This window comes from Odocoileus virginianus, chromosome 4, assembly GCF_023699985.2.
Source record: "Odocoileus virginianus isolate 20LAN1187 ecotype Illinois chromosome 4, Ovbor_1.2, whole genome shotgun sequence".
Lineage (NCBI taxonomy): Eukaryota > Metazoa > Chordata > Mammalia > Artiodactyla > Cervidae > Odocoileus > Odocoileus virginianus.
In genome coordinates this window covers 89,795,691-89,818,741 of record NC_069677.1, presented here as the reverse complement: position 1 = coordinate 89,818,741, position 23,051 = coordinate 89,795,691, and the positions used below count along the sequence as shown (strand labels likewise).

Genomic DNA, 23,051 nt, shown 5'->3' with positions numbered 1-23,051 from the left:
CACGCTTGGAAAGAGCTCTTCAGACAGAAGAGCCTCTTCTGTGCCTGTCCCCTGCTCTTGTTCCCCGTGAGCTGACTGCCGTCTGGAGTCACACAGCTGGGCTAATGGGGGGGCACAGGGCCTGTGTCACGTGAGACCTGAGAAAAGAAATCCACAGGGCCTGGCACCACCCCAGGCTGCAGAGTCCCCATCCCTTCTCAGCACGCAGTTTCCTGGACACCAGTGTTGGACAGGGCCGCTCTGGGCCGATGATGGAGCAAGACGGAAACAGGGTCATGCCATCGTCCATGTGCCCGGACGAAGCGAGAACTCCGGACGCACCTCAGAATGAGCAGAGCCCCTCCCCTGGCAAACAGGGGTGGTGCTTCCACCACCCGCGATGGCTGTAGCCCTGTTCATGCCTGCCTTCACCTCGTATGAAGACCCAAGATTCCCAGTCACAGCATGGCTCTGTTTCCCGGCAGCCTCCAGCCCAGAGCAAGATCGGGTTTCCCGGTACCCTTTCCAAAGACCCCTCGCCCCAGCTCTGGCTTCCCAAGCCCCTCTGTACCCTCCTGCTGGGACCCTCATGGTGCCTCATGGGGCGTGACCCCCCTGGTGGCAGTGAGTCCCGCTTGCACGGCCGCAGGTGTGTTCCTGGAGGTGGCGTCTGGCTGGGGAGAGGCCAGTTCTGACCAGTTGCCCCGCGGGAACTCCTGGTGACCTTCATCAGCTGCAGAAGTGCTCCCAGGAGCCCCTGGGCGGGGCATCGGTGCTCTGCACCCCCTCCCCCAGGGCAGACAAAGGGGGCACTGGATTGGCTCCTGCTGCAGACATTTTGGTGCCCACTGTGGCATCCCTGGCTGTGCCCAGGTTTCAGCCCTAGGGCACCTTGCCACGCGGACTCAGACTCACCTTGCGCTGCTGACGGTTGAGCCCGGCCTCCCTGCTTTCCTGCCCCGGGGCCTTCTCTGAAGCCTGGAAGCGCTCTGCCCTCTCAGCCTCTAAGGTGCCCGAAGAGAGCTGACACCCCCAGGGGCCACATCAACCAGGAAGAGAGGAGCTCTGGTGGAAAAAGTTGCCAGCCTCCGACCCGCTGGTGGACGCTTCTGGAATACCCATGTCCTGTGAGCGTCTCAGAGGAGAAAGAACCAAGCCCTTGGTTCATGTCACCCTTCCACTGGCTTTTCCTTCCTCTCCGCCCCACGCTCCTGACTCACTGACTCCTGTTTCCTGGGGTCACCTCTTAAAGAAGGCACCCACACCCACAACCTCATTCCCATCTGCTGTTAGGATTGCCCCAAGCTATCCTGCCTCCCCAGGACCCGCCCAATGCTAGCTCCTGCCTGCAGTTTCCGAGCTGCAGAGTGGCCTGGGGCTGTCTCCACTCCCGGCTCTAATCACAATCCCCAAGCTCCTGGTCACAGAGGGTGGGCCAGCGGCAGGTGCATCCCCCCAGTCAGTTTAACCAGAGTGACCCTCAGAGCTCTTGCTGTGGATTCTGGACACGAACTCCGGCCCTGCCACTGGGCTTGTTAGGATGGTGCTTCCCTGGTGGCTCAGAGGTTAAAGCGTCTGCTTGCAATGCAGGAGACCTGGGTTCAACCCCCGGGTTGGGAAGATCCCCTGGAGAAGGAAATGGCAACCCACTCCAGTACTCTCGTCTGGAGAATCCCATGGACAGAGGAGCCTGGTAGGCTACAGTCCGTGGGATTGCAAAGAGTCGGACACGACTGAGCGACTTCACTTCACTTTACTGATGAGCACAGGTTTTTTCTTTTAAACTCCTCCCTTTGATGACTGGGGTATGAGATGGTTGAATGGCATCACCGACTTGATGGTGATGAGTTTGAGTAAGCTCTGGGAGGTGGTGATGGACAGGGAAGCCTGGTGTGCTGCAGTCCATGGGGTCACAAAGAGTCAGACATGACTGAGCGACTGAACTGAACTGAACTGAACTTGATGCGCAGAGTCTGTTCGCCCTCCTCTTCAATGTGGGTTGATCTGTGGTTGCTCTGAGCAAGGAGAATGGTGGAAGGGGTGTGTACAAGTTCCAGGTCAGGCCTTTAAGAGGACCGGCAGCTTCTGTGCTGGTCCACTGAGCCACAGGGAAGAGGCCGGACAGTGCTGCTGCAGGGACATGGGAAAGGCCCTGAGCGGGGAGGGCCCAGCCGAGCAGCCTGCCGGACACCCTGGCCAAGGGGCTGGGTGTGTGAGTGCAGCTGTTTTGGACCCTCCAGGCAAGAACAGCCAGCCACCAGCTGAAAACCACCAAGCAACACCAGTTGTTGCCACATGAAACAGAAGACTTGCCTAGTTGAGCCATGCCCAAACTCACAATCCATGAAACTGCAAGTTATAACAAAGTAATGTCTTAGTCCATTAATTTAGGGATAATTTGTTATGCAGCAAGAGTTGTTGTGGCCACAAGTGGGGGTGTCCAAAGCCAGCAAGTAGCCATCCTGGGGACCAGGTAATAGAGCTGAACCAGGAAATCAGACCAGGTGATGATCTGGTGATCCTTTTGAATCCTGGATCAAGCTTGACCTGAAGCTGTCCCAGGTTTGCAAGTTACACGAGTCTACTATTTCCCTCTTTCGCCAGTTAGGGTGTTTCTTCTGCTTATTAACCAAAGTATCCTAAGTAACCCAGCACCCAGTTTTTTTTAAGCTATGAAGAATATAAAGTTTAGTTTTGTCCTGGTGTCTGCAGTGGTTAAAAGGCAGTTACTTGATAAGGCTACATCTCAAAGGCATGAGAATCCTGATTCTGGCTACCTGTCAGAAACACTGAAATACAGATGCCTAGGCCCATCCGGTTGGTAGCACCAACCTTGGGGGGAAAAGATAAAAATTCAAAGGAAAATCTAGGTTCTAAGGGGACTCGAGGGTAGACGCACAGATTCTGAGGCTTTCCTTGCAGAGCCAGAGGGAGACTCACACCATGCCCCTCCCCACTGTCCCAGAGGTTGGCCACATCCAGCTTGCGGTGGGACGGAGCTGGGGTGAAGCAAACGCTGGGCCAGCCCAGGTGGGCGTGAGGGGCCTGTCCAGGGCAGAGTGAATCTGTGGCTTCCCAGGAGGACCCAGGAGGATGACAAGCCCCCAGCGTGTCCCCGGGGTCAACTTAGCACGGGAGCCCAGGTGGTGTGTGGTGAGGGAGGGCAGAGGGTGTCCCCAGCATCCAGCGTGGGGCAGCTGAGGATGGGAGTTAGTCTTTCCCGCCCCTGGGAATATCCCGGAGGTAATAATGGGCACAGGACCCGCCCAGCAAGTCTCCTGTGGCCCCAGAGAGGCGCAGGGAGAAGCACTGTTTCCAGATCCTGAGTTCAGGAGTCCGGGCTCAGAGGGACCTTCCCCATGTTAACGAAGAAGATTCAGAAGTCACTCGTGTAGACCAAAGCGAAGATGCCCACTTGGCCTCTGACGCCTCCATACTGTGCCAGCCCTGCAAACTCAGACTCCGCCCAGGGGAGGCGCCCTGCACTGACGGGATAGGCGCCCTACATCCACTTACTCCCGAGGAGCGAAAATAAAAACGCGTTTGAGTTTGGGAACTGTGTGTGTGGCTGCTATGCTTATTCTGCTGCTAAGCACCCACCCCCATCGGGAATCCACTGCTCCACGTTTAACCAGAGTCCGCAGTGTGTCTTCATCTCCCCGGTTTGCTCGGGGGCCCCACAGACTCGGGGTAGAAGGCCAGGTCTTCCAAGTGAGGTTCGGGGGCTTTTACTTGTCCTCTGCACTGTTATCTTCTGGGTCATCATTTCCAGGCTTTGAAGCGTTTCTCCTTAGTGTCCTTATTTAAAGTAATGGATTGCACACAGTCTGCTTCTATAGTCAGCACACTGATTTGCCTGATTCGTGTGCCTTTATGCATCATTATTATTTTTTTTAAGATGATACTCTTTTGGCAAAGTTTGATTCCAAAGAACTAGACTTGTGAGTTCTTTTAAAAAATTGTTTTAGCTTATTTAGAACTTTTCCCTCCTAATCTAAAGAGTCTGGAAGACTAGAAAGTAATCAGGACAACATCTTCTTAATATATATATATATATTTTTTTGGCTACATTGCACAGCATGTGGGAGTTCTCAGCTCAGGGGTGGAACCTATGCCCCCTGCAGTCAAAGCGTGGAGTCTTAACCATGGGACCACCAGGGAAGTTCCCAAAGTCTTCTTAAATTTGAGCTCAAATAAGAGCTCTTAAATTGAAGTTCTGTAACTTTTCTTGCATTCACTCTACTTGACTCAAGGTACACACACAAACACGTTGGTATCACTTCCCTTAAAATTCCATAAGCATGTACCATGCGCCTAACAAGATTTGGATACTGTGCTAGGGACTCTGGGTAAAAATATGGGCAAAACTCTAGACTAGTGGAGGAGACATATGTTTGATCATTTCAGTACAGAGTGGTCCATGTTCACGCAAAGCTACATACCCAGCTCCCCAGAAGAGGGGTGCTTAGCCCAGCCCTGGGGCTTGGGGAGGACTCTCTGGGGGAGATGCTACATGAACTGTCAGGCGTGATAGATAAGAACAAGCTGATAGGAGGAGAAAAGGGAACTCTTTTTAAAAAATTATTTTATTGAAGTATAGTTGATTTACAATGTTGTCATTTCTGTCATACAGCAAAGTGATTTAGTTATACATATATAGACGTTCTTTTCCATTATAGTTTATCACAGGCTATCAAATATAGATCTCTCTGCTCTAGAGTAGGACCTTGTTGTTATTCATTCTATATATAATAGTTTACCTCTGCTAATCCCAAATTCCCTAATTCTCCCTCGCTTTCCCCTTCCCCCGGTAACCATAAGTTTGTTCTCTGTGAGTCTATTTCTGTTTTGCAAATAAGTTCATCTGTATCATTATTTTTTTAGATTCAGTATGTAAGCAGTATCCATATGATATTTGTCTTTCCCTGACTTCCTTCACTCAGTATGACAATATCTGGGTCCACGCACGTTGCTGCAAGTAGCTGTAGTTCATTCTTTTCTATGGCTGAGCAATATTCCTTTGTGGCCTGTATGTGCGTCTCTCCTTCATCCACCCATCTGTGGAGGGACATGGAGGTTACCGCCACGACTTGGCTGTTGTTCACAGTGCTGCAGTCAACACTAGGTGCACGTGTCCTTCAGATCATGTTTTTCTCTGGGTGTATGTCCAGGAGCAGGACTGCAGTATCATATGGCAGCTCTATGTTTCGTTTTTTTTTTTTCAGAACAAGCTTTTAATGAGACCGTTGTTAAAATTTTCACACAGATAACTAACATGTTTACATACCCTAGATGCATTTAAGAAAATTTGATATACTAAGTTTGATTTCCATTATTAATCAAAATGTCTTAACATATGAATAACAAATAATAAAAGAAAACACAAAAGGCACAATGGTAACCACCTTGATAGCTTGTTCAAAATTGAGAACTTTTCGGTTAACTTGGTTTCCAATCATGCCAGCATCCATCTTGGGATCCATCATTTCAATGGCAGACATGGCTTCAAAAAGACGAAATCTGCAATAAAAAAAAATGACTCTACAAATTATATTTGAACCAATAAGCTTAACTAGATTCCCACAATGGTACAAAAATCATTATAGTATTGAATACTTCAAATAACTACCCTATTCTAGGTATTTAGTCTCCACAACTTGCTATCACTTCTATTTCAATTAAATAATCCTCCTTCAACATAAAATTTCTTCCATGTACTTGTCACTCAAATCATTTTACATGCACTATGGGACAACAAAAGAATTAAAAGAAAAGCTGTTTTTCATTCTTCCTTCAAAAAATCTGCACATTAGAACATTTTGGGAAAAAAAGAGATCAACTGATCAGCAATGGATTTCACTCTGCCTTCTTTATTTAACACTTAGAAAGATATGTTTGGAATAATCATTATCAAATGTAACTTTTATGTATTTTTTTCTTTACATCTTGAAAGTCTAAAAATCTGGCACATCACCATCTATAATGCCCAAAGTTTTGGCAATTACATGAGAAAGGAAAAAAAAAAAGAAATCCTGATGGTCTGATATTAGTGGCTTATAAGTTGTGATACAATATGGCCTGAAAAGTTGCTGCTACTGCTGCTAAGTTGCTTCAGTCGTGTCCGACTCTGTGCGACCCCATAGACGGCAGCCCACCAGGCTCCACCGTTCCTGGGATTCTCAAGGCAAGAACACTGGAGTAGGCTGCCATTTCCTTCTCCAATGTGTGAAAGTGAAAAGTGAAAGTGAAGTCGCTCAGTTGTGTCTGACTCATAGCGACCTGATGGACTGCAGCCTACGAGGCTCCTCTGTCCAGGGTATTTTCCAGGCAATAGTACTGGAGTGGGGTGCCATTGCCTTCTCCTATGTTTTGTTTTTTAAGGAACTTCCATACGGTTCTCCACAGTGGCCACACCAATGCGTATTCCCACCAACAGTGTAGGAGGGTTCCCTTCTCTCTACACCCTCTCCAGCATTTATTGTTTATAAATTTTTTGATGATGACCATTCTGACTGGTATGAAGTGATATCCCAATATAGTTTTGATTTGCATTTCTCTTATAATTAATGAACTTCCCTGGTGGTTCAGACAGTAAAGCGTCTGCCTACAATGCGGGAGACCTGGGTTCGATCCCTGGGTTGGGAAGATCCCCGGGAGAAGGCAATGGCAACCCACTCCAGTACTCTTGCCTGGAAAATCCCATGGACAGAGGAGCCTGGTAGGCTACAGTCCATGGGGTCGCAAGCAGTTGGACACGACTGAGCGACTTCGCGTTCTTTACTTTCTATAATTAATGCTGTTGAACATCTTTTCATATGCCTATTAGCCATCTGCATGTCTTATTTGAAGAAATGTCTATTTAGGTCCTCTGCCTATATTTTGAGTGGGTTGTTTATTTTTTATATTACACTGCATGAACTGTTTGTAAATTTTGGAAACACCCCTTGTCGGTTACATCATTTGCAAATATTTTTTCCCAATCTGTGGGTTGTCTTTTGGTGTTGTTTATAGTTTCCTTTGCTGTGTAAAAACTTTTGAGCTTAATTAGGTCTCATTTGTTTATTTTTGTTTTTATATCCATTACTCTGGGGGGTGGAATGAAGATACTGCTGCAATTTATGTCAGAGAGTGTTCTGCCTACGTTTTCCTCTAACGTTTTACAGTGTCCAGTCTTACATTTAGGGCACTAATGCATTTTGAGTTCGTTTTTTGTGTATGGTGTTGAAGAGAGTTTTAATTTCTGTTTTTTACATGTGGCTGTCCAGTTTTCCCAGCACCATTTATTGAAGAGACTGTCTTTGCTCCATTGTATAGTCCTATCTCCTTTGTTGTAAATCAGTTGACCATAGGTGTGTGGGTTTATCTCTGGGCTTTCTGTCCTGTTCCGTTGATCTCTATGTCTGCTTTTGTGCCAGTACCACACCCTTTTGATGACTGTAGCTTTGTAGGATAGTCTGCAGTCAGGGCATCTTATTCTTCCAGCTCCACTTTTCTTTCTCAGAATTGCTTTCTCTGTTTGGGATCTTCTGTGTCTTCATACAAATTTTAAGATTTTTTTTTGTTCTAGTTCTGCGAAAAATGCTGTTGGTAATTTGATTGCATTGAATCTGTAGATTGCTTTGGGTAGTGTAGTCGTTTTTGACAATATTCATTCTTCCGATTCAAAACATGGTGTGTCTTTCCATCTGTTTGTGTCCTCTTCAATTGCTTTCATCAGCGTCCTATAGTTTTTAGTTTTTTGAGGAAGGGGCTGCACCAACCTACATTCCTACTGACAGTTGTAGGAGGGTTCCCTAGAAAAGGGCATCTTGGTAAAGGGCACAGCATAACAAAGGCAAGTACAAAAGAAAGAGTGTTGTATTAGGGAGTATGTGTTGGAGACCGTGGGATGAGTGGCAGCCGGTGAGTCCAGGCTAGGATAGACGTTGTAGGCACGCTATGTTGGGGACCTGTGGCATTACTCTGAAAATAATGGGTGAGCCATAGAGGGGATTCCATCAAAGGAAGCATTTTAGCTAGATCACTTGAACTGTAGGAAAGACTGAAGGTGCTTGAATCCGAGGTTCAAGGGAGGAGTTGAGGCTGGAGAAACACCTGGGAATTATTTGAATGTTGGTGAATTATTACATCACACACAGGTATTTGAAGGGTCACTGGACGCTGGGCCTGTTGCTGTGGCATTTTTGGAAAAGATAATTATTTACAAGTAAGTCTATTTTGTGTCCCACTTGGCAAGTGTACTTAGGAAGCCTGTTCATTTACTTTCCTGGAATTGTTTTTGAAATAGCTTTGCCTTCCCAGAAACCAGAGAGTACATATCCAACTCGATGTGCGTCTGCACTGATATAATAGGCAGTGAAGATGATGTTTTGCAATTTTCTGATTCATGGATGGCTCATCAAGGTCATCCAAGCTCAGCCTCCGCAAAACACACGGGACGAGGACTTAGCTGTGTCCTTGGTACATAATAGAGATTCAAGAAATACTTGGTTCTTTTTAATTTGGAAAGTGACCCAAAGTGTCTAGAATTCACTCTGGAAAGAGCGATGTAGTCTGGGATGCGAACAGTAAACTCATCATTCAGAAGCTTAACGTTGAGCTCCGCAGGCCTCCTAAAGCCCAGCCACTGAAGCTCGTCAGAGCACAAAAAGGTTCTCACTCAGCCAACTCAGTCCACGTGGGTGTCAGCAGATGCCGCACCTTCTGGTTAATCACTGAGCAAAGAAGACAAGGATTAGGACCAAAGGGCTAGAGGATTTTGTCTTAAGCACTTGCCTTATGAGAAAGCCTTGAGGAAATCCAGAGGCCCCTTGACAAGTGCCATGTAATGAGTTCTCCGACTCATGAGGAGCAGATGAGTCAGCAGGCTGAAACTGTTGTTTTAAATAAAATCCCCCAAACAAATTCCTATATCGAACACAAGACAGGAGGAATGTCATTGTAAATCCCAAGGGGCACAGCTTCCTCACGTTCAGAAGCTGTACGCGCTTGCTGCTTATGTTTCATTTAGAAAGCAAATGGAAACCTGCCTCTCAGAGACAGGAGTAAAGGAAAAGAGTTTTACGGGCTGGTGCTTGGGGCCACGGTGTTTTCCAGAAGGTGTGTGAGAAAAGAGGTCATCCTGTCTGAGCAGCCCCCGGGGTGGAGGGTGGGATCTGCATGGCAGGCACCCAGTGAAACCCCCCCCACCCCCACGCTGAGCTGGGGGCAGAAGCTGGTTGGACAACACCCAGGAGTTGCGAGCCCAGGATTTTGTAGGTCTTGGACTCAGGGTCTGGTAATTTTCATTTCATAACGATAAGGAACAGAGGCAGAGCCCTGAGAGAGGCGTTGTCTCAGCGGCAGACACCGGCCCTGCCACAGTCAAGCTCACGTCTTCCCGGCTGGCAGGGCCCCAGGGACGTCTGGGCGGCAGGGAGCCCAGCCTCCTCTGTGTGAGGCACTGTCCGTGCCCCTGTGACCCAGTTCCGGCCAATGAGACAGAGGGACGTCTAGTGAGAGGGAGTGGAGGGCAGGTCAGGGGAAGATCTCCCGGTACAAAGAAGCTGGAGGAGCGCATCCTTCCGCCACCTCTCTTCCTTCCGACCTGGGATGCTGGCCAAGGACGTCATGGTAGGTGTCGGGATGGACGTCCTGTAAGCATGATGGGGTGGGTGCCAGAATCCAAAGCCAGCAGGCAGGGTAAGCGGAAGGCACCAAGAGCCTGCTGATGAAGGAGGTCTGTGGGCTACTGCAGCCAATGGGGACCTACCTGTCTTTGAACAGGGCATCTGAAATGACTGAAGAGTGCCATTTCATCATCCCCTGGGAGCCGGTTATTCTTTCACTTGCACCTGAACTCATGAAACAGACTAAGTTTTGGTAGATCCTAAAACCTCATGGGAAGAGTTGACTCATTGGAAAAGACCCTGATGCTGGGAGGGATTGGGGGCAGGAGGAGAAGGGGATGAAAGAGGATGAGATGGCTGGATGGCATCACCGACTCGATGGACGTGAGTCTGAGTAAACTCCGGGAGTTGGTGATGGACAGGGAGGCCTGGCGTGCTGCAATTCATGCAAAGAGTCAGACATGACTGAGCAACTGAACTGAACTGAACTGAAAACAACTTGACCCTTATTTTCACCCATTCCTGTCTAGGTCATTGTAACAAACACTGGAAGGCAATATTGAGAGAGAGAATCCTCGGGTAGGTTGACAAGGAGTCCAGGGACCTCAAGGAGGAGAAAGGGACAAACACTTTTTTATGCATTTGCTTTGTCTTAGTCACATAAGACGTTCTTTTCTTAAACTGAGTTGTTATGACAGCAATCTTTAATAAGCCCAGAGCTAATGATTACACAACAAAACAACTCATGTTCTCCCTTAAGCTCTGTGGAAAGTGAAAGTGAAGTTGCTAAGTCAGGTCCGACTCTTTGTGACCCCATAGACTATAGCCTACCAGGCTCCTCCGTCCATGGGATTTTCCAGGCAAGAGTACTGGAGTGGGTTGCCATTTCCTTCTCCAGGAGGTCTTCCTGACCCAGGGATTGAACCCGGATCTCCCACATTGCAGGCAGATGCTTTACCATCTGAACCACACAGTTCAGTGCAGCTGCTCAGTCGTGTCTGGCTCTTTGTGACCCCATGAACCGCAGCCAGGCCTCCCTGCCCATCACCAACTCCCAGAGTCTACCCAAATCCATGTCCATGGAGTCGGTGATGCCATCCAACCATCTCATCCTCTGTCGTCCCCTTCTCCTCCTGCCCTCAATCTTTCCCAGCATCAGGGGCTTTTCAAATGAGTCAGCTCTTCGCATCAGGTGGCCAAAGTATTGGAGTTTCCGTTTCAGCATCAGTCCTTCCAATGAACACCCAGGACTGATCTCCTTTAGGATGGACTGGTCGGATCTCCTTGCAGTCCAAGGGACTCTCAAGAGTCTTCTCCAACACCACAGCTCAAAAGCATGCTTCCCTTGTGGCTCAGCTGGTAAAGAATCCGCCTGCAATGTGGGAGACCTGGGTTTGATTTCTCGGTTGGGAAGATCCCCTGGAGAAGGGAAAGGCTACCCACTCCAGTATTCTGGCCTGGAGAATTCCATGGATTGTATAGTCCTTGGGATTGCAAGGGCTTTTGGTGGCTCAGACGGTAAAGCATCTGCCCTCAGTGCGGGAGACCTGGGTTTGATCCCTGGGTTGGGAAGATCCCCTGGAGAAGGAAATGGCAACCCACTCCAGTATTTTTGCCTGGAAAATCCCATGGATGGAGGAGCCTGGTGGGCAACAGTCCCTGGGGTTGCAAAGAGTCAGACACAACTGAGAGACTTTCACTCAATTCACTGGCTTCCCTTGTGGCTCCGCTGAGCCACACAGCCTCCCCTCAAAATCAAAAGGTGAACGGAAGGCGTCCCTGGGTGGACGTCCTCTGTACCAATGATTATATAACATCGATGTATCTTGCTCAAGGACATATTTTTTCTTCTTAACAAGAAACTTCTGACTAAATTTATTGTCTTAAGACTGTGTTATGGGAGTGGGTCTGGTAAGACCTTTCTATTGTTAGTTCTAATTTGTTAATTTAAGATGCATGTTGTGGGAGTGGGTCTGGTAAAAGTGTATAAGGCCTTGATAAGACTAGCTAAAGAGGGGGTGGCTCTCCTGATGTCCCCCTTCTGATGTCTCTGTCAGAAGCTTCCTCTGTCCCTTTTTACACTTTAATAAGGCTCTGTTACACAAATGCTCTTGAGTGATCAAGCCTGGTCCCTGGTCCCAAAGCTAAATCTTCTTCGGAGATCATGAATCCAACATCGTTCACCGTAAACTATCAATACAATGTGGAGGTTGAAAATAAAGACCTTGGAACCAGGTGAAACTGGGTTTGTGATCTAACTGCATCCCTTTCTTGGTTTGTGGCCTTGGGAAGATTTCTTCATCCATGTAAGCCTTTCTTTATTCAACTATAGAATGGGATAAGATAAAATGAGGATTATAGTGGTACCTACTTTGTTGGCCTATTGTGAATATAACAAGAAATAATATGAGCTAAGGGTTAGGCATAGATTTATCACCTGTGGCTGTCATTCCTATTATTTCTGATGATGGGTATGTGTCTTTGTCACAGAGGTCTTATTGTCTCTTGCCTAGTCAATGTAGAAAGCTTTTTCGACTTGATTTTTCTCCAATGTCTTGAAACATTGTTCATCTGTACTACACTTCCTGGTTTTCCCTCTGTGACAGAATCCATGGAGTCGAGCACCCAGCCCTTGGGTAAGTGCTAAGGGGGACAGGGGCTCCCCTGGTAGCTCAGATGGTAAGGAATCTGCCTGCCAATGCAGGAGACCTTGTTTGATCCCTGGGTCCGGAAGATCCGCTGGAGAAGGAAATGGCAACCCACTCCGGTATTCTTGCCTGGAGAACCCCATGGACAGAGGAGTCTCTGGCTGGCTACAGTCCATGGGGTCGCAAAGAGTCAGATACAACTGAGTGACTAACCGTTTCACTCACTTTTAAGGGGGAACGAGGAAGCGCAGACCATGGCTCTTTGCTGAAGAAAGCCTGCCGCTCAGCCTGGGACAGAGTTCCGCCGTGAGTCAGGTGGACTAGCAGTGCTGGATGAGGGCCGTCGTAAGGCAACTGGTACCACGTGTCCGTCCGGGCCCCACCCGTTAGGCTCGGGCCAGCTGAGTAGGGAGGCAATGCAAGGTTTGAGGAGGGCGCCGGAGCCCTGAGCAGCTGGGAGGGTCAAACGGTCCGAGCGGAGATGTCCCTGTCAAGGGCTGGAGCCTCGGGGAGACGGGAGCAGCTCCACCACCCAGCAGGGCAACCACCGCCAGAGCCATGGGCACGGGCCTCTGTGGAGAGAGGTTAAGGATACTCTTAAGAGCTGACTGGAGAGGAAAATAGCATTCCCAATAAAGAGTAGGAAGCGGGGCTCCTCATCCTCCCGTTCCATGAGGCATCTGACCAGCAGGGACCAGCAAAGCAAGCCCTGTCCTCGGCAGCTCAGCATGCCCAGCCGTGCCCCTCTCTGGGCGGTCGGAGCGATGCGGACGCCTGTCCCTTGTGCGTGGTGACGGCTCCCTGGACAGACGGGGTCAGCGACGTGCAGAGCAGAGGTGGGGTCGGGCGCTTTGAGCTGTGTGTGTGGCAGGGAGGAGGCGTCTCCAGGCTGTTCATCAGGAGCCAGCCTGGGGCATGCGGGCGCCAGCTCTCAAAGCGCATGACGGGCCGGCAGCTTTGCATGTAGATTGCACAAGCAAGAGGTACTCCTGGGTCTGGCCTTTCAACACACTCCGTGGGCCGTGTCGGCTCCAGAGCACAAGGAGCGAGGCTGGTTGGCCTCGTACAGCCTGGCCTCGAGCCTGCTGTCGGGAGACCCTCTGCTTGGCTTGACTGCAGCTTGTGTGCTAAAGTCTGGCTGAATGGGCTGCCAAGGACCAGAGTTTATGTAAACACGCAGAGGCCATGGTTCTTGCTCCACACAGGAGCACATATCTGACAGTCCTCACATCCCAGTTGCAAGGGAAGCGTGTTGGGGGAAGGCTGTTGTCCTTTGTGAGTGTCTTCACCACCGTAACCTAGAAACACGTCAGATTTCATCTGTTCCTGCAGTTGAATCCCATTGGCTTGGCTGAGATGCTGAGGGGTGCCCTGCTCCTTAGCACCCCTCCCTTCCTTGGTGATGCTGCCTGTGGTCTCATTTAGGAAGCGGGCCCTGCCCGACCTGTCAAGAGGGAAGGTGCGAGGCTGCTGTGCGTCCAGGGAAAGGCAGCTGACAGCTACAGGGTCCGTGTTTTATATTTTGATTTAAAAAAAAATGAGTCACTTGTTTATTTCTATTTCTTTCTAAAAAGGATTGGAGTCTGTTTACAATTAGATCCTGTTTTTTCCCCTCTTGTGTTTTCTTTGCTTTTTGGTTATTTATAATGTAAAAACACCCTATTTTTAAACTTTCCACCTTTAGTCACAGTTTCTTTGGGAACGGTTTTCTGTTTTTAAAGGCTGCATCATTTGTCTCCTTCTGCAGCTCAAAGGAGATGGTAAACAAGGCCTGTGAGCCACATCAGCCCCACCACCTGTTTTTGTAAATAAAGTTTTATTGGAACACAGGCACATGCATCTGTCTATTATTGACCTGCCTGCTTTTGTGCTACTAGGGCAGAGTTATAGAGTCAGGGCAGAGACTATGCGGCTGCAAAGCCAAAACTATTTACTATCTAGCCCTCTGTAGAAAAAGAATAAATACTAAATATAATTTAAAACTTTAAGTTATCATTTTAAAATGCTATCTGACCCAAGTGCATTTATCCTGATTGGCACTGTGCGGTGATATGCGGCTAGAACTGGTGTCCATTCTTTTCTGTAACAGTGTCGCCCTGATTCCCGAGGCCCAGCCGTTCTGGATCTAAAACTTTATTTCTGACCTGCAAAGGCTGCTCTTTCTGGGCTCAGCCCCAGACAGGAGCTCAGCCCAGTTCTGTGATTCCCATCCTCCAACACAGGACTGGGTCAGTGTGGAAGGCTTGGCTGAAAGTTTGGGGCAATGGAAATAAAGTTTTAGACTGAGGACTGGACACAATTCTGAAAATCCCTCTGGTGACCCTTCCTGCCCCCACTGGGGGCATCTTGCCCATCTTGACCATCTTGCCCTTTAGGTGTTCATGACATTGTTTGACCCTCCTCTTCCACTTTCTTCTGGAGAGCTATCATGCTCTCTACTCCTAATTTAGAGTATACCTGATATCCTCTAATGCTGGTATGTACCAGTAACTGGAAAATAACTGGAATATGAGAGGGGAATTTTCTGTGTTGCAGGGGAACTTTGCTTCCCGAGGCTTCGGGTTTCCACAAGGAGGGGCATCAATTAGCGGAACATGAGCGGCCTCTCTCTACTTCTCACTCACTGGTCCTCAAGGAGGAAGGACACCTAATATTTTAGATAAGCTTGGGATAAGGACTGACCACATGCCCCTTCCTCAGTCTCCTTCCCTTGGGACACAGCTTCCTGGAAGCCCATATGCTGGTCTTGCAGTTTGGTGAGATAATTTCAGTCCAAGGGACTAGGGGTATTTGGCTTGTGGGGTGGGACTAGGACAAATAAGCAAAGAATGGAATTTGATGACAAACTAACTTTTGTAGGTAGAAACTTTTAGTGGACAGGCCATGCATTCTAGGGTGGATTTCCCTATTAGGAGACAAGGAGATAAGGATTTGAGGGCAAGTGATTTGTCTGAAAGGTGAGCTTAGGAAGCACCGGGTTGGGGTGTGAGGAAAGGATTGCAGCCAATCAAGCCACTTACCGTTTGGGTGATCAGAGCTCAACCCCACAGTAGACTCTGGGAAACGGCGCAGAATCTGCACCTCAGAGCTGTCCTGCTGGAGAGGTGAGGGAGCTGAGGCATTTATACTCCAGCTCTTGTCAGCCACTGATTGAGGGTTGGTCCTGGGGGGTGACCTCCTAGGCTCATCTGGCCTTCCCCACATCAGAAAGCAACCTTTTTACCTTTGAAGGAAACCCACAGGTCAAGAAGGCGGTGCTAGTGGTAAAGAACCCGCCTGCCAATGCAGGAGACATGAGAGATGCTAGTTTGATTCCTGGGTCGGGAAGATCTGCTGGAGGAGGAAATGGCAACTAACTACAGTATTCTTGCTGGGAAAATACCCTGAACAGAGGATCTTGGCGGGCTACAGTCCATGGGGTTGCAGAGTTGGACACGGCTGAAGCACTCACAGGCAAAAACCCCTCAGGCCGCTGCTCACTCCCCGAGGCTGAAAGGCTAGCGGGAGGCGGGTGGGGCCAGAACAGCTATCACTATCACGGACTGGTGTGGAAGGGTGAATTTGGCATCTCTTTCTTAGTTAACTCTGTTTTAGCTTTACTCTGGGACTTAGGATCGAGAGAATCTAATTTTGGGCTTTCTCAGAATTTGTTTTCCAATCACAGAATCTCACGGTTGGCTGTTTAGTTATGGCTGCTCTCCAAGGCCACAGGTCCTGGACCATTTCCAAAAGACTCCTTTGGCTCAGCAGTAAAGAATCTGCCTGCCAATGCAGGAGACACAGGAGACGCAAGTTCGATCCCCGGGTTGGGAAGATCCCCTGGCAGAGGGCGTGGCAAGCCCCTCCAGTATTCTTGCCTGGAGAATCCCACGGACAGAGGACCTGGCGGGCCGCAGAGAGGTGGACACGACTGAGCACGCATACACACACAGAGTCTCACCATGGATCCTCTCCACGGGGCTGCCTGCCTGCCAGGGCCCCAGCTGCCTCCTCGAGACCAGGGCCATCCCCCCAGCGCTTCCGGCAGCAGCTCCGGCAGCTTGTCATCCTCTGTCCATGGACAATGGTATTTCTCTGCCTTCACACCATGGGTTCTTCCAGGAGAGGAGAGGAGGCTGAGAACAGCTGAAAATCTGAGCAATAAACTGATTTGTCCAGTGCTCATAGATTCTTACCTTGTCTCTCATGTCCCTTCCAGAGAGACTAGTTTCTTAGTCTCAGTAGAAAATTATTGGTGAATGTGCTGATTGACCCAATTAGGTCAAGGGTCCTCCTGCCACCAATCAGGGGGTGAACTCCCATAGAGGCAGCAGGTGGCCCCCAGTGTAGACGCGTGGCTAGAATTGGGGAATTGTGTGGGTTGGGCAATCCAATAGCTGCCCACCTCCCCCATAACAGATACTTCTCCACCCTCTGAACAGGGTCATTGGTGCATCTGTACTAGTCATGACTTGAAAAACAGGTTTTCAGGCTCTTCCGGGCCTTAAGTGAAGCATTAAGCATTGTCACCCTCAGCCAAGGAGAAGGGTCAACAGTGCCATCAAGAAGGTCGCGCAGTGAAGTAAAGGTGCCCCACCCGCTGGTCACATTTTACTGTAGAGTTAAAAGCCTTTCATAGGTCCAAGCTGCAGGAGAATTGGCCCCGTCATCTTCATTTAGCGTTTGTCAAGGGTTCTAGAATATCACTTGACTGTGAGTTAGCTGTATGGTTCAGAAATTTTCAAACTCCTCTAAGGGCAGAAAGTGAAGAAGAACCTAAGAGTCTCTTGATGAAGGTGAAAGAGGGGAGTGAAAAAGCTGGCTTGAAACTCAACAATAAAAAAAAAGCTAAGATCATGGCTTCCAGTCCCATCACTTTATGGCAAATGGAAGGGGGAAAAGTGGAAGCAGTGTCAGATTTTATTTTCTTGGGCTCCAAAACTACTGTGAAAGGTAAGTGCAGCCACGAAATTAAAAGATGCTTGCTCCTTGGAAAAAGAACTATGACAAGCCTAGACAGCATATTAAGAAGCAGAGACATTACTTTCCCAACAAGATCTGTATAGTCAAAGCTATGGTTTTCCTGGTAATCATATACAGATATGAGGGATGGACCATAAAGAAGGCTGAGCACCAAAGAACTGATGCTTTTGAACTGTGGTGTTGGAGAAGACTCTTAAGAGTCTCTTGGACTGCAAGGAGATCCAACCAGTCCATCCTAAAGGAGATCAGTCCTAAATATTCATTGGAAGGACTGATGCTAAAGGTGAAGCTCCAATACTTTGGCCACCTGTGCGAAGAACTGACTCATTTGAAAAGACCTTGATGCTGGGAAAGATTGAAGGTGAGAGGAGAAGGGGACGACAGAGGATGAGATGGTTGGATGGCATCACCGACTCGATGGACATGAGTTTGAGCAAGCTCTGGAAGATAGTGGAGGACAGAGAGGCCTGGTGTGCTGCAGTCCATGGGGTCGCAAAGAGTTGGACATGATTTAGCAACTGAACAACAATTTTCAAACATGATGCTGATCTGTTTGGGCTGAGCTTGCAAACTATCACTGGGAGTGAAGTAACCACACCGACTCTCTTCTTAACCCAAAAGAGTCAGGTGACCTGCTTCAATGTCATGAGAGCATAGCATATTAGTATAATGTAGAGACTTTGGTGATTAAAAAATACCAACATCCCAGACCCGTGCAAAGAACTACCACATCAGCAAAGATTCTCACAATATTAAAGCAATGCTAAGAACACACTTCCCTATTTAAAGAGCACATTTCACAGAAGAGGAGGTTGAAACTGCAGAAACATTGAAATAAAGTTAAGTGAAGTCGCTCAGTCGTGTCCGACTCTTTGCAACCCCATGGACTGCCGCCCTCCAGGCTCCTCCATCCATAGGATTTTCCAGGCAAGAGTACTGGAGTGGGTTGCCATTTCCTTCTCCAAGGGATCTTACCAACCCAGGGATCAAACCCGGGTCTTCTGAGTTGTAGGCAGATGCTTTACCATCTGAGCCACCAGGAGATTGCAGAAACATTGGAGATTGGAATATAATTAACGCAGAAATAGCAGAGGATTCTAGAATCCTGGAAATATCACCTCCTTGGTTATTGTGCTCAACATAATTATTGAAAATATGCCCAAATCCAGGCATTTGAAGAGTCAGAGCAGGACTTGTAGGTGCTTTGGGCTTTGGCCAAACAAGCTGCATTTCTAACAGAACCTTTACAGAACAAGCATAAACAGTGTCCACAATATGCAGAGCTGTGCCCATCAGGCAGCCCACGGCAGTGTCCAGATTTAGTTGACTGGTCACAGGTCGTTTGGTGCCCAACTGGCTTTGTCATGGCCCCTCAGGGCAAAGCGGAAGGCTCCCCTTGAGGTGGGCACGATAACGTGACCTCCAATGATGTCAAATTCTGGCACAGTGACTGACACACCATCAGCTTGGGCCGGGGGACTGTCTGATGTTCATGGGAGTTGAGATTCTAAGTTGGCCAGTGGGATTAATGCATTGAGACCAGAGGAAATAGATCAGGGCCCCTCTGGGGATGACATCTGCTTTTGTTGTGAAATAACACAAAAAGTGTTGGACTCTTAACATTGTTGGCTGAAAACTCTCTGTCCCCACAGCAGGACAGCCTCAGGATATCAGGAGAATTTGTGTTGAATAGAAACAAGTCTGAAAGAAGAAGATGGTGGCTGAATCTCTTCTTTCCATGGGATGATGAATCTGTCTAGATCATTACTTACTAATGGTGGCGAATTCAATCTTAAAACCCAAACAATAAAGTCTTAGAAAATTCAGATGGACAAGTGAAACTCTTGGGAATCAAATCTTCTGATGGCCAGGTTTCTCCACTTTTAAACTGATCATTGTACATAAAATCAGAACTGAGTCCATAGAGGAGAGGATTTGAATACTATTACTCTATGATGAGGAGAAGGTTGAATTTCTTTGAGAATTAAGTGGAGGCATCTGTTTTGTTTAAATTAAGGGTCTTTAAGTATCAGCCAGGGACTGAGTTGACAGCCATTTCTCTAACAAAGTAATAAATCATGGGGATGGTTAAGGAAGCAAGGAACACCACATTCTTGCTTTGTTCAACCAATTAAGCAATAAGCCATCTGGGTCCTTTTGCAAATTACTGTCAAGCACAACTTATACGATTCAATTCAGCCTTTCATTTAATTATATTAATTTATTCCAGCAACTTTAAATACCAAACAATGCCAATACCAATGTTCATTGGTAAAACAGAAGTCTAGTTTAGCTTTTATTTTTTTAACTATTAACACTCTTCTCAAGGTTGTCATCTGAGAATTTTTAGCTCTATCTCAGCCTCAAGATATTAGGAGAATTTGTGTTGAACACAAACAAGTCTGAAAGAAGATGATGGTGGCTGAATCTCTTCTTTCCATGGGATGATGAATCTGTCTAGATCAGTGCTATCCAATAGGCCTGTTTTCATGATGGAAGGTGCTATTATCTGTGCTGTCCAACCCAGTGGCTCTTGAGTACTTGAAATGTGGCCAGTACCACTGAGGAACTGAGCCTAAGTTTTCTTTAATTTTAATGAATTTGTGTTTAGATATAGCCACAGGTGGCCAGTGGCTCTTGCCCAGGTCTAGAGTGTATTCTGAGGAAGGACAAATACGCTGTGCCATTAACCTCAACAGGTAGAGAAGAGATGCATAGTTATGAGGGATACTTTTTGGAAACCCTCACTTCCTGCTAAGTGTTTGTTATCTGAAACACACTGTATCCCGAGACAGCTCAGAGGAGATCAGCATCTTTGAGGGGAGATTTATAAGCTGACAGTGTGAAGAGGGAACTCCATCTGGAAGAGAAATGGGCACCACCTCTTCTTAATCGCAGAACCAGCCCCACTCAACAACCCTTAAGTCCCATCTAGATGGGCCAAGTCACAGCAACAGAGCCATCCGGCTTTCACCAGCATGGACTCTGCCCTGACGGAGCTGTGTTCTTCCTGTGGCTGAATGTTCAGACGTGGGTCCCTTTGGGGGTAACCAGACATTTCCTGGGGGCTCAGACCCAGCCCTTTCAGCCTCATGGACATCAACACCCCACTCTAGTTCCTCTCAAAGGAATTTTGACTCAGATGCTGGCATTTCCCTCCCAGGGAGATTTGCCTCTTTGCAAAAGTTGCTTGTTCTGATCCAATCAACGCAAGCCTGGTAACAGGACATCAGGAGTTTCTCACCTGTACACACTTCCTTTTAGTGGGAGCGTTCAGTCTAAGCTGACCCAACACCAATGACCTTAGAGAAGCGTATTGCATGAGAATCTGATTATGGTTAATCAAGCTAGAGAACAGTGAGGGCAAGGGTGAATGGAGGTAGAAAGTCCCAAGAAAATTCTCATTAACATGAAAACATCTTATTCCAGGTCTACTGACTCTTTGCAGCTGCTAGGCTGAGCTGAAAATTGGGCAAAAGTCTCTGTAATACTATTTTCTCTGAGTAGCTTACTTCCTTCATCTGAGCTATGGTTCAACCAATGAACAATGAAATTTGTCTCGTAAGCTCATTCTAAAGTTCTTAGATGTCCGAACTTTGCACCTTCTTCACACTTGAATTGTATGGTTGTCAACACAGACAGTCCAAGGAAAGGCAGTCTAGAATAAATTGATCAGTAGGAATTATGTATTCTGAAGATGTTGTCAGGCCTCTTTCCTTTGTTGTTGGTGTTTAGTTGCTGAGTTGTGTCCAACTCTTTATGACCCCATGGACTACAGCCTGCCAGGCTCCCCTGTCCATGGAATTTTCCAGGCAAGAATACTGGAGTGGGTTGCTATTTCCTTCTCCAGGGGATCATCCCAACCCAGGGATAGAACCCGCTTCTCCTGCATTGGCAGGTGGGTCCTTTACTGCTGAGCCACCAGAGAAGACCCTTCTTTCCTTACTCAGAGATAAAAGAAATTGTAAACTGCTCAGTAGGGGGGAAAAAAAACCAAGAATCTTCTGTACCATGCTATGATCATCTACCAGTGATGAAGACAATGAGACAATGGGTCCATAGTTTTTGTCTAAAACAGACAGTGGGCTGTGAAATAAAGGGCAGGAAGAAAAGACCTTCCGTATTCGTTCATGGAGCTCGCATCTCTGCTTTTGCCACTGCACACGTGTAAAGGGCCTGCTTCATGAAAGGCACATGCTGCTGCAGTTCCCTGGGGCTGAACTGCGGTGGCCACGCATCTGTGTTCCTTCTGAGGGTGGCGTTCACCGCTCATCCGCGGTGCTGATGTTGTCAAATCGCCACAGCTGGCTGGCTTTTCCATCACACTCACGCAAGTACAGATCTTTATTGTTTTCCTGCGCCACAGCTTCCATGCATTTCCCAGAGAGAATGTGAACAATCATTCCATTCTGAAAGGAGAGAAGAGAAAGAAAAAAAAAAAAATAAATAAAACCAGTTGGACCCTCACAATCAGTCAGCAAAGAAAGAAATATCTACAATTTGTGCTAGTCATTAAGAGAATGATAAAAGTGTTGTCAACTGGCCTGATAGGGAATTGGAGTATTCTGGTTACTATGTCATATAATTTATGCAGCCCTAAGTTTCCCAGGTGGCTCAGAGGTAAAGAATCCACCTGCCAAGCAGCAGACACAGGTTGGATCCCTGGATCAGGAAGATCCCCTGGAGATGGGAATGGCAACCCACTCCAGTATTCTTGCCTGGGAAATCCCATGGACAGAGGAGCCTGGTAGGCGATGGTCCATAGGGTCGCAGAGTCAGACACAAATTCACAACTAAACAACAGCAGCAATGATATGTAACACAAAATGCCCCACCTTAACCATTTTTAAGTGTAAAATGTATTCGTGTTAAGTATACTCACATTGTGATGAAACAGATCTCCAGAAATTTTTCTTCTTTCAAAACAAAAACTCAGTACCCGTTAAATGACAACTTCCCTTTTCCTCCTTCCTCCTGTGCCAGGTAACGACCACTCTATCTTGTTTGTATGAATCTGACTTCTCTATACGCCTCATATTAAGTGTAATCATATAGCATTTGTCTTTTTGTGACCGGCTTATTTCACTTAGAATACTGTCTTCAAGTTTCGTCCATGTTGAAGCAAATGACAGGATTTCCTTCTTTCTTAAGATGGAATAATAGTCCATTGTATGTACATAGCATATTTGGTTTATTCATTTATCAATCACTGGATTCTTGGGTTGCTTCCACCTCTTAACTATTGTGAATAGTGTTGCTCTGAACAGTACCTCATTTCTTTTTATGGCTGAATGAGAATACTTTTTTAAAGTCTTACTTTTTAATGCCTGAAAGATGCTGGGTATATCTTAGTCACTAATCTTTTACACATTATGTTTAAATGCTGTTTCTAAATCTATCTTATCCAGAGGCCTTGCTTAGAACGATCCTTTGTGATCATTCATAAAAGGCCTTAATTTGGTTTCTAAGAATTCCTTGAGCACGTGTGGCCCCCTGAGTCCTGGGTTCACTTGTCACCAAAGCCCCAAGAGTTTTGTTCTCAACACTTACTGTGAGTTCAGCTTAAGTCTTACACTACATGATTTTCCTCTTTCACAGCCTGTTTTGAGAGCGCTGATGCATGGAGTTCTGATTAGTTATTTAACCTCCCTTATTTCCAAGCAAAAGGTGAAGATAAGACATTTTAAAAGATGTGTGTTAATTTTTTTTCATGTACTTATACCCTAGCTCACATCAGAAGGGATTTGAGGTGAAGGAAAAACAATGTACAGACAGTTGTTAATACTGTATCCTTCCAATCCTTAAACTGCCCACTCTGTCTAAATACTTAGACTCCTCCTATTTCCTCTTTATG

The 23,051-nt window shown here is 47.3% G+C and overlaps 1 protein-coding gene and 2 long non-coding RNA genes across 8 annotated transcripts in view; 1 reads left to right on the top strand and 2 right to left on the bottom strand.

Moving 5' to 3' along the window:
• Positions 1-4,544: 4,544 nt before the first annotated feature.
• LOC139034848 (uncharacterized) lies at positions 4,545-12,540 on the bottom strand. The gene is made up of 2 exons (XR_011487441.1): positions 12,461-12,540; positions 4,545-5,499 (listed from the first exon to the last, which is right to left on the bottom strand). It is a non-coding gene; the product is annotated as an uncharacterized lncRNA (long non-coding RNA).
• On the top strand, positions 9,443-17,073 carry LOC139034847 (uncharacterized). Of its 5 annotated transcripts, none has more exons than XR_011487438.1 (4): positions 9,443-9,591; positions 10,118-10,166; positions 12,194-13,741; positions 14,771-17,073. It is a non-coding gene; the product is annotated as an uncharacterized lncRNA (long non-coding RNA). The 5 variants fall into 5 exon arrangements; XR_011487437.1 differs by having other exon boundaries at positions 11,679-13,741; XR_011487440.1 differs by having other exon boundaries at positions 9,445-9,591; positions 12,468-13,741.
• Positions 17,074-19,386: 2,313 nt separating this feature from the next.
• GALNT15 (polypeptide N-acetylgalactosaminyltransferase 15) overlaps positions 19,387-23,051 on the bottom strand; it is a 44,340-nt gene continuing 40,675 nt past the window's right edge. For both annotated transcript variants that reach the window (XM_070467001.1, XM_070467000.1), the window contains one exon: positions 19,387-21,606. In XM_070467001.1, the coding sequence (XP_070323102.1) occupies positions 21,460-21,606 (147 nt within the window). In that variant the 3' untranslated portion in view covers positions 19,387-21,459. The remainder of the gene's footprint in view (positions 21,607-23,051) is intronic.